The sequence below is a fragment of the Nansenia antarctica genome (genome assembly GCF_963989245.1).
Source record: "Nansenia antarctica genome assembly, chromosome: 6".
NCBI classification, from domain to species: domain Eukaryota; kingdom Metazoa; phylum Chordata; class Actinopteri; order Argentiniformes; family Microstomatidae; genus Nansenia; species Nansenia antarctica.
Window position 1 is genome coordinate 32,537,094 of NC_137676.1, and position 15,286 is coordinate 32,552,379.

The 15,286-nt window shown below is 47.0% G+C and overlaps 1 protein-coding gene across 2 annotated transcripts in view; it reads left to right on the plus strand.

Moving 5' to 3' along the window:
* fam120c (family with sequence similarity 120 member C) overlaps positions 1 to 14,704 on the plus strand; it is a 42,571-nt gene extending 27,867 nt beyond the window's left edge. The window contains exons 13-18 of one of the 2 annotated variants that reach the window (XR_013937478.1): positions 4,389 to 4,598; positions 5,486 to 5,744; positions 6,139 to 6,274; positions 6,702 to 6,744; positions 8,723 to 14,354; positions 14,430 to 14,704. Coding sequence is in view for 1 of the 2 variants with exons in the window: in XM_080533178.1 (XP_080389304.1) it covers positions 4,389 to 4,598; positions 5,486 to 5,744; positions 6,139 to 6,274; positions 6,702 to 6,744; positions 8,723 to 9,025 (951 nt within the window). In the remaining variant the exon portion in view is untranslated. Of the gene's footprint in view, positions 1 to 4,388; positions 4,599 to 5,485; positions 5,745 to 6,138; positions 6,275 to 6,701; positions 6,745 to 8,722 lie in introns of both variants that reach the window. The other variant, XM_080533178.1, reaches the window with a different exon arrangement.
* Positions 14,705 to 15,286: the final 582 nt, after the last annotated feature.

Genomic DNA, 15,286 nt, shown 5'->3' on the forward strand with positions numbered 1-15,286 from the left:
TAACCCTCCTCTATAGAAACATAGTTAGTGTAACCCTCCTCTATAGAAACATAGTTAGTGCTGTAACCCTCCTCTATAGAAACATAGTTAGTGTAACCCTCCTCTATAGAAACATAGTTAGTGTAACCCTCCTCTATAGAAACATAGTTAGTGCTCTGGTTCTCAGCACAGCTACGCAGACTACAGCTGGACGAGCAGCGTAATGACAGTCAGCTAGCGGCAGCAGCGAGCTAACCCTGCTAGCTAACTCACTAGCATGTCCTGACAGCAGACAGCAGACAGCTTCACTCTCAAGGCTTTTGAGTAGCATGATTTAAATGTAGCCGCCGCGCCGGTGTAGGTACCGGATTTTCCCACTTTTCCGAAACAAAACCCAAAAAAAAAAAAAAAAACGATGAATCGATAATGGCATTCGTCGCCAACGAATTTCGTTATCGATTATTATCGATTTAATCGATTCGTTGTTGCAGCCCTACTTCAGACAAACTGTCATATAACCACCATGCTTCAGACAAACTGTCATATAACCACCTCGCTTCAGACAAACTGTCATATAACCACCTCGCTTCAGACAAACTGTCATAACCACCACGCTTCAGACAAACTGTCATATAACCACCACGCTTCAGACAAACTGTCATATAACCACCACGCTTCAGACAAACTGTCATATAACCACCTCGCTTCAGACAAACTGTCATATAACCACCACGCTTCAGACAAACTGTCATATAACCACCACGCTTCAGACAAACTGTCATAACCACCACGCTTCAGACAAACTGTCATATAACCACCACGCTTCAGAGAAACTGTCATATAACCACCACGCTTCAGACAAACTGTCATATAACCACCTCGCTTCAGACAAACTGTCATAACCACCACGCTTCAGACAAACTGTCATATAACCACCACGCTTCAGACAAACTGTCATAACCACCACGCTTCAGACAAACTGTCATATAACCACCACGCTTCAGACAAACTGTCATATAACCACCACGCTTCAGACAAACTGTCATATAACCACCACGCTTCAGACAAACTGTCATATAACCACCACGCTTCAGACAAACTGTCATATAACCACCACGCTTCAGACAAACTGTCATATAACCACCTCGCTTCAGACAAACTGTCATATAACCACCATGCTTCAGACAAACTGTCATATAACCACCACGCTTCAGACAAACTGTCATATAACCACCTCGCTTCAGACAAACTGTCATATAACCACCACGCTTCAGACAAACTGTCATATAACCACCACGCTTCAGACAAACTGTCATATAACCACCTCGCTTCAGACAAACTGTCATAACCACCACGCTTCAGACAAACTGTCATATAACCACCACACTTCAGACAAACTGTCATATAACCACCACGCTTCAGACAAACTGTCATAACCACCACGCTTCAGACAAACTGTCATATAACCACCTCGCTTCAGACAAACTGTCATATAACCACCATGCTTCAGACAAACTGTCATAACCACCACGCTTCAGACAAACTCATATAACCACCACGCTTCAGACAAACTCATATAACCACCACGCTTCAGAGAAACTCATATAACCACCTCGCTTCAGACAAACTGTCATATAACCACCACGCTTCAGACAAACTCATATAACCACCTCGCTTCAGACAAACTGTCATATAACCACCACGCTTCAGACAAACTGTCATATAACCACCACGCTTCAGAGAAACTCATATAACCACCACGCTTCAGACAAACTCATATAACCACCTCGCTTCAGACAAACTGTCATATAACCACCACGCTTCAGACAAACTGTCATATAACCACCACGCTTCAGACAAACTGTCATAACCACCACGCTTCAGACAAACTGTCATATAACCACCACGCTTCAGACAAACTGTCATATAACCACCTCGCTTCAGACAAACTGTCATATAACCACCACGCTTCAGACAAACTGTCATAACCACCACACTTCAGACAAACTGTCATATAACCACCACCCTTCAGACAAACTGTCATATAACCACCACGCTTCAGACAAACTGTCATATAACCACCTCGCTTCAGACAAACTGTCATATAACCACCACGCTTCAGACAAACTGTCATATAACCACCACGCTTCAGACAAACTGTCATATAACCACCACGCTTCAGACAAACTGTCATATAACCACCTCGCTTCAGACAAACTGTCATATAACCACCACGCTTCAGACAAACTGTCATATAACCACCTCGCTTCAGACAAACTGTCATATAACCACCACGCTTCAGACAAACTGTCATATAACCACCTCGCTTCAGACAAACTGTCATATAACCACCACGCTTCAGACAAACTGTCATATAACCACCACGCTTCAGACAAACTGTCATATAACCACCACGCTTCAGACAAACTGTCATATAACCACCTCGCTTCAGACAAACTGTCATATAACCACCACGCTTCAGACAAACTGTCATATAACCACCACGCTTCAGACAAACTCATATAACCACCAGGCTTCAGACAAACTGTCATATAACCACCACGCTTCAGACAAACTGTCATATAACCACCAGGCTTCAGACAAACTGTCATATAACCACCACGCTTCAGACAAACTGTCATATAACCACCAGGCTTCAGACAAACTGTCATATAACCACCACGCTTCAGACAAACTGTCATATAACCACCACGCTTCAGACAAACTGTCATATAACCACCACGCTTCAGACAAACTGTCATATAACCACCACGCTTCAGACAAACTGTCATATAACCACCACGCTTCAGACAAACTGTCATATAACCACCTCGCTTCAGACAAACTGTCATATAACCACCACCCTTCAGACAAACTGTCATATAACCACCACGCTTCAGACAAACTGTCATATAACCACCACGCTTCAGACAAACTGTCATATAACCACCACGCTTCAGACAAACTGTCATATAACCACCACGCTTCAGACAAACTGTCATATAACCACCACGCTTCAGACAAACTGTCATATAACCACCACGCTTCAGACAAACTGTCATATAACCACCACGCTTCAGACAAACTGTCATATAACCACCACGCTTCAGACAAACTGTCATATAACCACCTCGCTTCAGACAAACTGTCATATAACCACCACCCTTCAGACAAACTGTCATATAACCACCACGCTTCAGACAAACTGTCATATAACCACCACACTTCAGAGAAACGAAAAGCAGAAGCAGCAGAGGCTTCTTCCTAGCAACCCTCCCACCAATGCCATTATGATTCAGTGTTCTTCTTATTGTTGAAGCATGCAGTTACCTGAGATGCAACAAGGGAGGTCTGCAAATCTGTAAATATTATATTTGGGTTGGTTTTTACCAGATATTTTATGCAGCACTATGATAAACGCCATAAGAGTGTTTGTCCAGCACCACTGTCTGTGTGGTTAAAGATGCTATGAAAGTAGGGGATTATATAAGTTATTGATACCGATTCCATTATCGATTCTGCTTAACGGTTTGATTCTTTATTGATACTTATCGATTCCTGATGCATTTTCGGAGTGTAAAACAGTCTGAACACAGTGTATAATATCTGAACACAGTGTATAATATCTGAACATTTGAAAATAACTACAATGAGCTTAAGCAGCTGGCTGCTCAAAAAACTGTTTTCTTCTTATGCAGTTAGTGTCTGTTGCCAAGCATAAACGGTTGTGCTATAAGCAGCAAGCACATCAAAAGACTAAGCTTAATAATAAACACATATTCGTAAATACACTCTGGAAATCTGCTCTGGTTTCATCGTCATAGAGTTTTCTGAAATCAGGTGAGTTTAAATACAAATTACAGGAGCATTACATGCTTGAAATACAATTATTTCTTACAATTTTGCCAATCATTTTGTCCAGACCATTTTTGGAGCTCAGATTTGGCTTGTTTCTCTGCTTTTTCTTTTGTGTTGTTCCAATGCAAACAAAAGAAATAATACTAATAATTATAATAATGTGTTATATAGCGCTTTTCCGGGGCTCAAAGACGCTGACAATATGGGAAAAACAGAAAACACAGAAACAACAAGCAACAGATAACATGAGAACATAGAACGCCGAGTTAACAAACAGGCACAGGGAACAATTAACACAGCAATGTGATTGAGAGAGGGTGGGATTGAGGTGGGATTTAAAAGTGGAGAGTGAGGGTGAGTGAAATAAACATCTGAATACCAAAGCATTTGTAATTGCAACAACAGAAGTGCACGGGTGCCAACATTTCTGTCCATGACTGTACACACGTGCCAATCACAGTCAAGAAATCTCTCTACGGGGTTAGAATTATGGTATACACAGCTCTGATATTGTGTGTGTGTGTGTGTGTGTGTGTGTGTGTGTCGTGCAGGTGGAGAAGGTGGATGGGCGTGGCGTCCAGCTGGCCTCTCTCTTCATGGCCGGCGTCGACACTGCCCTGTTCGTCAACGACGTGTGCGGACAGCCGTTACCATGGGAACACTGCTGCCCCTGGGGCTTCTTCGACGGCAAACTGTTCCAGAGCAAACTGGCCCGGGCCGCCAGAGACAGGGCCGCACTGCTGGACATGTGTGAGGGCCAGGTACGTGTGTGTGTGTGTGTGTGTGTGTGTGTGTGTGTGTGTGTGCGCGCGTCTGTGTCTGTGTGCGCGTCTGTGTCTGTGTCTGTGTCTGTGTGTGCATGTGTGTGTAACCTCTCTGTCTCTCTTCTCTTTCTTTCCTCTCTCTCTACCTTTCCTCTATCTCTCTACGTCCTCTCTCTACATCCTCTCTCTATCTCTCCTCTCTATCTCTCCCTCCCCCCTCTCTCCCTATCTCTCCTCTATCTACCTCTCCTCTATCTCTCCTCTCTCTCTGTCTCTCCTCTCCCTCTATCTCTCCTCTCTCTCCCTCCCTCCCTCTCTCTCTATCGCTCCCCCTTTCTCTCTATCTCTCCTCTCTCCCTCCTCCTCCTCTCTCTTTCTCTATCTCTCCTCTCTCTCCCTCCCCCTCTCTCTCTATCTCTCCTCTCTCTCCCTCCCCCTCTCTCTCTATCTCTCCTCTCTCCCCCCCCTCTCTCTCTCTATCTCTCCTCTCTCCATCCCCCTCCCTCTCTCTATCTCTCCTCTCCCTCCCCCTCCCTCTCTCTCTCTATCTCTCCTCTCCATCCCCCTCTCTCTCTCTATCTCCTCTCTCCCTCCCCCTCTCTATCTCTCCTCTCTCTCCCTCTCTCTCTATCTCTCCTCTCTCTCTATCTCTCTCTCCTCTCTCTCCCTCCCCCTCTCTCTATCTCTCCTCTCCATCCCCCTCTCTCTCTATCTCTCCTCTCTCCCTCTCTCTCTCTCTCTATCTCTCCTCTCTCTCCCTCCCTCCCCCTCTCTCTCTCTATCTCTCCACTCTCCCTCTCTCTCTCTATCTCTCCTCTCTCTCTCCCCCTCTCTCTCTCTCTATCTCTCCTCTCTCTCTCTCCCCCCGTCTCCCCCTCTCTCAGGAGGAGCTGGTGTCTCGGGTGGAGAAGATGCGTCAGGCGATCCTGGAGGGCATCAACCTCTCCCGCCCCCCTCCTCCCCCCCCTCCCCTGCCACCCCCCGCCTTCCTGCCCCCCGCCATGATGCCCCCCTTCTACCCCATGCCCCCGCTCTACCCCCCACGCCCCATGGGCGGCATGCCCCCCCACCACCACCACCCCCACCACCACCACCACCCTCCTCACCTCCACCCTGCCCAGCACCGGCCCCGAGCCTTCCCAGGTAAGAGACACACACACACACACACGTTACACACACACACACACACACACACACGTTACACACTCACACACACACGTTACAAACATACACACACACTCACATACATACACACACACATGTTACCCATATACACACACACACACACACGTTACACACACGCTCATACACAAATGAAACCATCGTCAGAAACAGTCACTTCAGATACATTGTGTGTTTTTATTTATTTTTACAAGCTTTTGTTAGATTTTCTACCACCCAAAATTTTTCCAAATGTCATATTTCCACGTCCGTCTCTCTCTCTCCTCTCCTCTCCCTCTCTCTTCCTGTCTTCTGTCTTTTTCTATATCCACATTCCCCCCTCCCCCCCGCTACCTTCTCTTGTTCTCTTCCTCAGGTATTCAGTCCATCCCGCCCCAGGGGGGGAAGTTGGAGATAGCTGGCATGGTGGTGGGCCAGTGGGCCGGGAACAAGCCCCTCCGCGGGAGAGGCGGCTTCAACATGCAGGTGGTGTCCGTGGGCGCGGGGAGAGGGTGAGCTCATGTCCCTCCTCTTCTCTTCCTTCTGGAAGGAAGGAGAACCTCCATCGCTGAATGACTGTACCTGACTGTACCTGGTGTAAAGAAGTGTTACTCTTGACTGATCCAGATTTCCCCCCCCCCCTCTCTCTCTCTCTCTCTCCCCCCCTCTCTCTCCCCCCCTCCCTCTCTCTCTTCCCCTCCCTCTCTCTCTTCCTCTCCCTCACTCCCTCTCTCTCTTCCTCTCTCTCTCTCCCCCCTCCCTCCCTCTCTCTTCCTCCCTCTCTCTCCCTCTCTCCCTCCCTCTCTCACCCCCCCTCTCTCTCTCCCCCTCCATCTCTCTCTCTCTCTTCCCTCCCTCTCTTCCTCCCTCTCTCTCTCCGTCTCCCTCCATCTCTCTTTCTTTCTCTCCCCTTCCCCCTCTCTCTCTCTCCTTGTGTAGAAGGGGTAAGGAGGTCCCAGTGAAAGGAAGGGGCGGAAAAAAGGTAACTAGACAGACTCCCCAGAGGGTGTGACATCACTATGACATCACTAGGGGTGGGACGATTAGAAAATGTCATGTCACGATTATCGTGGGCAAAATAATCGCGATCCACGATATTATCGCGAGAATTATTATTATTATTATTAAAAAAAAAAAAAGAAGCCAATAAAACACACTGTAATCCCTTTAACTTAGATTTTGTTGTATTTTTAGGACATTTTAAGTCAGTAATTCAGATTCTAGTGGCACATATCTGGCCATAATCCGGGTCCGAAAGAGCAATTCCTTTTCGGCCAATCAGCACCTTTCATTAACGTACCCAAGGAAGTTTAAAGAACGCACTCCCAGTGTTGCCAACTTCCAGAGCCCCTTGGCGACTTAATTAGTCAAAAGCGACCAGCGACAAATCTAACTTCCTTTTCTGGTCATTTGGGGAATTACTGTAAAGCATCTAACATATCCTGTATTCCACGGTTCACGTTACAACCGAGCTCAGGAGAGACGAGTAGGGATACAGTCTATGGCGAGCGAGGGTTGCCGTCTCCTCTCTCCCTCAACACTCACTCCCTCAACACTCTCTCCCTCAACACTCTCTCCCTCAACACTCTCTCCCTCAACACTCACTCCCTCAACACTCACTCCCTCAACACTCTCTCCCTCAACACTCTCCCTCAACACTCACTCCCTCAACACTCACTCCCTCAACACTCTCTCCCTCAACACTCTCTCCCTCAACACTCACTCCCTCAACACTCTCTCCCTCAACACTCACTCCCGCGGCCAGTCTGATAGCAGCCGCGGGGAGCGTGCCGTTGTTCCCCGGGTCCTCGCGGGGGGTTCGGGCAAAGTTCGGGAAATAACGGACGGTTGTCATGTGTTTATACAGCATGGATGTTACGTGCCTAATGCCTTTGATGCGCACACTTGCTACTTGCCGCTTTAGCACAAATCATGCATTGAATGTAACCTCAAGTGCTGAACAGTATTAAGTAAACCACAATATATTTGCTAAAGCTTAGGGGCGACCGTGCCTTTTGCAGCCATAGACTGTCACTGCCTGGTAATAACAAGGAAGGCCAATGACAGTATCCCGTCTAAAGTTTTTCACCAGCCATGGTGAGTAGGCTAGCATACGTTACCTAGTGACTGACTGACAAGGCTGACTTGACAGTAACGTTACCCATGCAGGCTGAACAATAGCGCGAGACAAGTTCTGTGAGGATATTCGCGCGCGGCTCATGTGAGGAATTGCAATTATATTACAGTAACAGTCGCTAACTTGACTGCAAAAGTTATGTAGCCTAGGCTGAAAAATAGCGCCAGACATTTGTTAAACACAGTTTATTCATAACATACGATTATGACGATTATTCAAATAATGAAAATTCTCCACGATTAAGTTATCGCGGGTGTTTTTATCGCGATTAGCGATAACAACGATAATCGTCCCATCCCTAGACATCACACGCCGCTGTCGGAGAGGTGTGACATCACTATGACATCACATGCTGCTGTAGGAGAGGGGATGTTCATAAACCAGACATGTGACATCACTATGACATCACACGCCGCTGTAGGAGAGGGGACATTCATAAACCGGGGGGCACGGCTCTGCAGTTTTTGCTTCAGAACGCATTAACACTAGTTAATAGAACAGCCGTGCCTTTTTTACCTACTATAAGAGCCGCCTCGGGGGTCAAATGACCATAGTCTTTACAACGCTCCAGCTGCTACTTACACACAACAACCACTAGTTGGCAGTCTTGTAAATTAGTCTGCTTCCTACACAGAAAAACGGCAAAAATATGTTTATTCGAGCTTATCCTGATCCTTTGAAAATGGAAGGATACTGGGTGGTAGAACGCACATATCTAGGACAAGTCGTGAAGGGAGGGTCCTGAAATTTGATCGAGTGCAAAAAGACCTAACATTTTTCTTTACTTTACCCCCCACCCCCCCCCCTTCTCCGTCCTCTCCAGACCCTGTCGTTGTCCCCCACCTCCAGCAGCCCTCCCAAGCCCTCAGAGGAGGAGGGGGCGGGGGGGGGCGAGGTGGAGAGCACCACAGCCAGCGGCCAGCAGCTCAACGGCAGCAGCAGCACCTCCGGCCCCCCCCAGCCTCTGGACCCGGCCCCCGCCCCCCAGCCAACCCCGTGTGCCTTAGCCAGCAGAGACAACAACAACCAATCAGAAGGGGGGGTGGAGGCGGAGGCGGAGGCCCCCTGTTGCCTTGACGACTGCCCGTCGGACGGAGGAGGAGGGGCGCTGCAGAAGGAGGAGTGACGCCGCTGCTCGCTCGCCCGCTCCGAGAGGAACGACCCTGACGTATGACTGCCTTCCCCCCCTCTGTGTGTAGCCCTGCCCCACTGCCCGATCGCCCGCCCGCCTCGCCGCACGGACCGGGAAAGCCAGGGAGGGAGTGTCCCAACTGCTAGGCCCCTCCCTCCCTCTCTGCTGCTCCGTGTGATTGGCTCAGGTGCGGCGGTCAGCTCAGACTCCCTGTCCCTTAGTTTCTCACCTGGTTATTATTCTTATTATTCTTATTATGATTCTGATTTCTTAATTGACGAGAGATTTTCTCTCCATGAGTCTGTACACTCCTGCATCCCCCAGTCGCCCCCCCCCCCCCACCTCCAGCACACAGAATAACGTGGGCCAACAGCCCCCCCGCCCCCATATACAGCCCCCCCCGCCCCCATATACAGCCCCCCTCCTCACACTTAAACCCCCTTGACCGTGGCGGTCCTGCGCGGTCTGAGTTTATTTCCTGTGTTTATTTTGTCCTACGCCGTGTCGAGTTCACACGCACGCGCTCAGACATCTCGGCTCACGGTGTCTGGCTGTGGTTTCCCCGCGGTTACCGTAGCTTCAGGTTTTTCAGCAGCGGCGTACGTACGCAGTTGCCTCGGCGACCCCCGTCGGAGGAGCGTAGGGGCGTAGGAGCTCACGGGGGTCCAGGGGGGCGGTGGAGGACGTGTGGGCGGAGGGAGGGAGAGAAGGGAAACGTAAAGAGAGGAGCGCAAAACAGGAAGACGAATCAAGCAAATTAATTAACCCCCTCACCTTCCATAGCCCCGGGGCTAACTACCCAGAGCTTAGCACAGCCCAGACACCCCTGTCACAGGACGAGCACCACCATTGAAGAAGCATTGTCCAGCTGTGCCGAGAGACCCCACCCCCACCCCCACCCCTCCTTGATCACAGATCAACATTTTTATGCACCTTAAGCTCCCAAGTATGCAAGCTCTTATCCCCCCCCCCAAAAGTGCATTACTTTACCCCTCCCGCCCTCCCTCCCCCAAAGCTTTGATTGATTGTACATCCCCAAACGGAGAGCACTTATCGTTGTATTCATGGTGATGATTAGAACAAAAAAACCCAAGTAAGACGAGACTGAAGCCGTTCGTCTATGAGGGTCCCCCCCCCGCGCCCTGAGTAAATCAGTACCACGTAGAGAGTTACGTTGATGAGGTAGAGAGACGGAGGACGGAGGAGAGCCGTGTGAATGTGTTGAACAAGAGTGGTTTCAAGTAAAAAAAAAAAAGAAAAAAGCACTTTGTTTTAAAAAGAAATAACAAAAAAAAGGAGAAGATTTTTTTTTTAAAAGAAAGAACTCCCCCCACCCCCCGCCCACACACTGGACCAGTCCTCTACCAGGTTAAACACACAGAGGCACTTTTCCAGATTCAGGCCCAAAAAAATAAAAGAAGAAGAAAAATGGTGCCCCAGTCCAAAGGAATTGGAATGCCCAAGGTTCGATCAAGGTCAGGGGTTAGAGGTCAAATTTAGGTGTGGCGTTAGCGTTAGCCTCACAAATCCCAGCGTGGCAAAATGACTAGCCCTTGCCGCGGCGATTAGCCCAGCACTCGGGGAGCTCCGCCTAGCGGAAGCCCCCCCGCGCGTGTTGAACCCAACAGGAAGCACTTCCCTCCACCGCAACGCCTCAGCCAATCAGCAGAGGTTTTAGGGTGTCGGAACGATTGTGTCACATGACAGGGGAGGGGGAAGGTCTTGCGGTGGGACCTCCCACTGTTCCGCCCACAATTTGTTTTTAAGTCGAAAGAATCCAAATTGTTTGTTTAGAGCACTTCATGCGTGTTGTCAAGTGTAGGATGAAACGATAGTGTCCCGGAAAAAAATAGGTTGTTCTGGTCGAAAAAATGAATAGAGGTCTTCGACTTATTTTTGTTAGTTTGTAGCATATTGTAATTACAAACCTGATAGCAGTAGATACTGCCTGAGAGGAGACCAGTAGCATCTCCTGGCCATGAAACGTACTCTATTCTAGAAACCAATGTCTAAAGAAAAGGACTAAGATGAACTTGTGTTTTTAAGAAAGGCAAAAGTCAACAAGAAGCACCTTATTTTCTTACTATGTTGATGACTTATCGCTCTATCGTGTGCCACAAAATCGACATAAAATGGAAAGCTATATGGAATGACTTTTCTTTATTTTATTTTTCTTTCATTTATTTTTTATTTTTAAGAAACCCCTGAATATATCTACATATATATATATATATATAGAAGTGTTAACGTAATGTCTCTCAAGACGTCCCCCCTTCCGTTACAATCTGCTACAGTTTAATACTGTCTGCTAAGGCCCTGGAACGAGTATAGGCCTATACTCAACAAACCAGTGATGTCTTGTGTCACAACCTACTATTACACAACACCACCAAATGAAAACCAAGGGTTTGGAATCGATCGCTGTTATTGATAGGACTTAAGCATAAGATACAGAGCGTGATAGGTGATTTGTTTTTGGGGGATGGGGGGGGGGGGGGCGTTTTGAAAAGTAGGTAACGGTTGTTGGACAAAGCTCTACTGGACTGTAGTACACAGACACCAAGACTAGGCTAGGGAATATAGCACCACTGGCCGAAAAAATGAAAAAATACTAAGACTAGAATACTAGAATTCATATACTTAACCGCTTTCAAACTTTGACATTATTAGTACAGTATGTGTATCGCAAACCGTTCATTGTTAGAAATCGCCGTTTTTTTCGGCGACCGTAAGAGTCGCTCGCCTGAGTACTACTTTACGTATTCACACACACACACACACATACACACATACTCACAGTTGCAATTGTTACCACCGGCGTTCTCTCTGCGTTTGTGCTGAAGTGATGTGCTGTTTCAGTTAGTTCCCAGTGAGTGAGTTGTCATTTAATCCGAGACGATTTGGTAAGACGTTCACCTGATCAAAGTCCCGTGCTGGACTTTAAATGGGCGTGTCAAATACACATAAAAACATGCTCTTACACACACACACACACACACACACACAGATACATTAATGTCATACCCTGAGTTATACATTAGTTAGTATGGAAAACATCAACACAGTACATGATGTGTTGTCCCTCTGTTGTCCCTTGTCAGTTTTTAGTTGTTTTAGATGATCAGTGATTTTTATGCTTGTTATCCTAACCCCCCTCTCTATGCCACGCCCCTTTTTCTTCTAGCTTTTTTCCTCTCTCTACCCCCCACTGTTCTCATTCCTTTCATCCTCCCCATCTCTTTCTGTTCCCTCTCTCACTCTCTGCCACATAGTTTACACACACACACACACACACACACACACACACACACCGAGATACAAAATACTCACATGCATACAAAGACTCACTCAATTGAAAGTACCCTCTCTTACACCCAGTGATACACACACCCATAAATACAGGTGCACATGGTTAGACGCAGATACACACATGTTGCCCCCCTCCCCCCCCCCCCCATAATCAATCCTCCTCTTGATATCATTCTCTTTCTCTCTGGTCGCCCCCCCTCCCTCTAGGACCACTTCTATTGCCCGTTGTTTCCTCTCTCTTTGGGCTGCCCCGCCCCTCTAATCAACCCAACTAACAGTAATGGTTCTATTAACGTTGATAATCAGTTTCTGTATGTAACTAGCCAGAGTCTGGAGAAAAAAAAAGTGGAAAAAAAAAATCTAACTCTGTTTTATTCAATTGTGCAAAAAAAATGTGTTTTCTTACTATTTTTAATGTTATTACATCTTCTAATCTAATCCTTCTACCATTGCTACAGTTAGTACTGAAATACGCTTAGCCAACCTAGAGATTTGAACTGTAATGATTGCGATTTTCCTTACCTGTATTTTATATATGGCATCTTTAGACCACTTCACCATTATTATTATTATTATTATTATTATTATTATGTAAGTAAGTATTGCCCGTCTAAATTGAAAATCATCGCCTGCACTATGTGATTCTCGTATTTCCCCTTAAAACATATTTCATGGTTGACTCGTTATCAATTGAAGCTGAACTCCTTGCACCCTTGCACAAAGCAGCAGGACGTCTCATCTGTACACCTGAGAACCAAAGTTCACATTCGCATTTTCCCCCCCTTTGTTTCCCGCTCCAACGGTCTGCCCCGAGTGAGGATTTTTCTGATTGTTTTTACGAGGCTACAGCACGTGTGTTTTATCCCACAAGTCCTGAGGTCACAGTACATGTACATCTACACCTAGGTGGTCTTAGAGACGAGAGGCAGGGACAGGTTGGGATTGGACGCAGAGCGAGTGATGTGAGTGGTCAGGTCAAGTCACATGGTTAGGTCAGAGGTCAGCCTGTGATGTGTGATGGTGATGATGATGATGATGATGATGATGATGATGATGATGATGATGATGATAATGCTGGTGTGAGGTTATGTCTGTCGGAATGTAGTTGTTGTGAATCAGTGAATACCACTCCTCGCTCACTTCCACTGTCCTGTAAGAATCTAGGGGCTTGGGTCTCACACAAACACACACACACACACACACACACACAACAGGGGTGACATTCTGCAAACGCACACACACATTCAATCATGAGAGGTTTTGGCTTTCTCTGCATTCCTGTGGAAGTGTATTTGAGTTGTCTTTGTTAGACCCCTGACCCCACCCCCGCCCAGACGCACAGTGACACGCTGTTCTGTTCAGTCTGTTTCTACGCTCAGCCCGCCCAAGATATAACACCGGAGGTAGAAGTTGTCCCTAAGGCACAGATCTAAGATCAGTGTACCCCCCCTAGTCCTAACCTCCACCATTAGGGCTGTAAAGTAGGGGTGTCAAACTGACCTTAGATCAGTGCCTATGGATGGGCCACCTGCTCCTCCTCTGGTTGTGATGACAGTGCTGTGGCGGTGACCATGTGCCCCCCCCCCCCCCCCCCCCCAGTCCTGCCGCCGGGGCTTATTCAGGAGAGAGAACCAGAACCAAAATGTAAACGGAATAGAAACTGTATAAATCATGTGTATAGAGGAAAAAGAAAACACAAATGTGTCTTTTGTCACAAAGACTACGGAAAATGATCAGATCGATGTTTTTACTTTTTCTATCTGCGACATTGTCAACGTTTGCACCCCCATTGAATAAGCCCCTGCTGTCTTGTCTCTATACTGCCGCCCTCCCCCCTCTATGCCCCCCCACCACCACCCCCCCAGGCCTGATTTTACAACCCTGTCCCCTTCTGGTGCTCTAATGTCGTTGTTTGGTACCTGTACTATAGCAATGACAATAAAGACCATTCATTCATTCATTCATCCAGGGGATCACAGTGAACCACCTGTACCATCGGTGCGTGCCACGACACGTGTACTGATGCGCTGTACCCCAGGGTCACCATCGGTGCGTGCCACGACACGCGTACTGATGCGCTGTACCCCAGGGTCACCCCAAACTTACCTACCTGTGCAGCAATGGGTAAAAAAAAAAAAGAAACTAAATCATTATTATCATTATTATTATTATTGCTGTTAAGATTATGATCGGTATAATTTGTCATCGTTAGCATAATGGAAGCACCAGACTGTTTGTGGAAAGAAAGCTTTTTTATTCGTCTGGCTGCTGTGGTCTGATCTCACAGAGGGAGGGGAGTAAAGGCTCGGAAAGAGACAAAGATGGCAGTCATGTTTGTACGGTTGGGAAATGACTTACAGTGCTGAAATAAAATTTATTCTTTTAGTAAAAAAAGAAATCCTTTGTCTCTGTATCTTCTTTTTTTGTAGTGTGATTTCTGTTTGTAATGACGATGAAGGCGCTGTAGCAGAGTGGGAGAGCTTCGACACACCACACCATACATTAACAGAAGAGCCCAAAGAGGCTGATTTCTGAGGAGACTCTAGGAGTAGGGTCTGGTGTCAGGGATTGGTTTTTGTAACAATTAATACTTCTTTATTTATTTTTTACTTCTGTTGTAGGGGGGGGGGTCTCACTTTCTTTACAGTGATCCTTGCAGTATTGTTATTATTATTATTTTTACCTCATATTACAAATCGTAATATACGAATCTATGATGCAGCAGTTGGACGTTTGACTGTATAATAACAGCATAGTTTATAGAGCATGCAGTCTGCGCAGCGCTTGGCGCAGCTTGACCCTCGGGAACTGCCTAAAATGTCTAGACAGGGTAAATTGCCGAACCACTGATAAAGGGTCAGATATATTTCTTTTATTCCCCCATGGTGTTTGGAACTTGGGGCAGGGCAATCTGACTCTAGACCAGTTGGTACGAGCAGGTTCTTG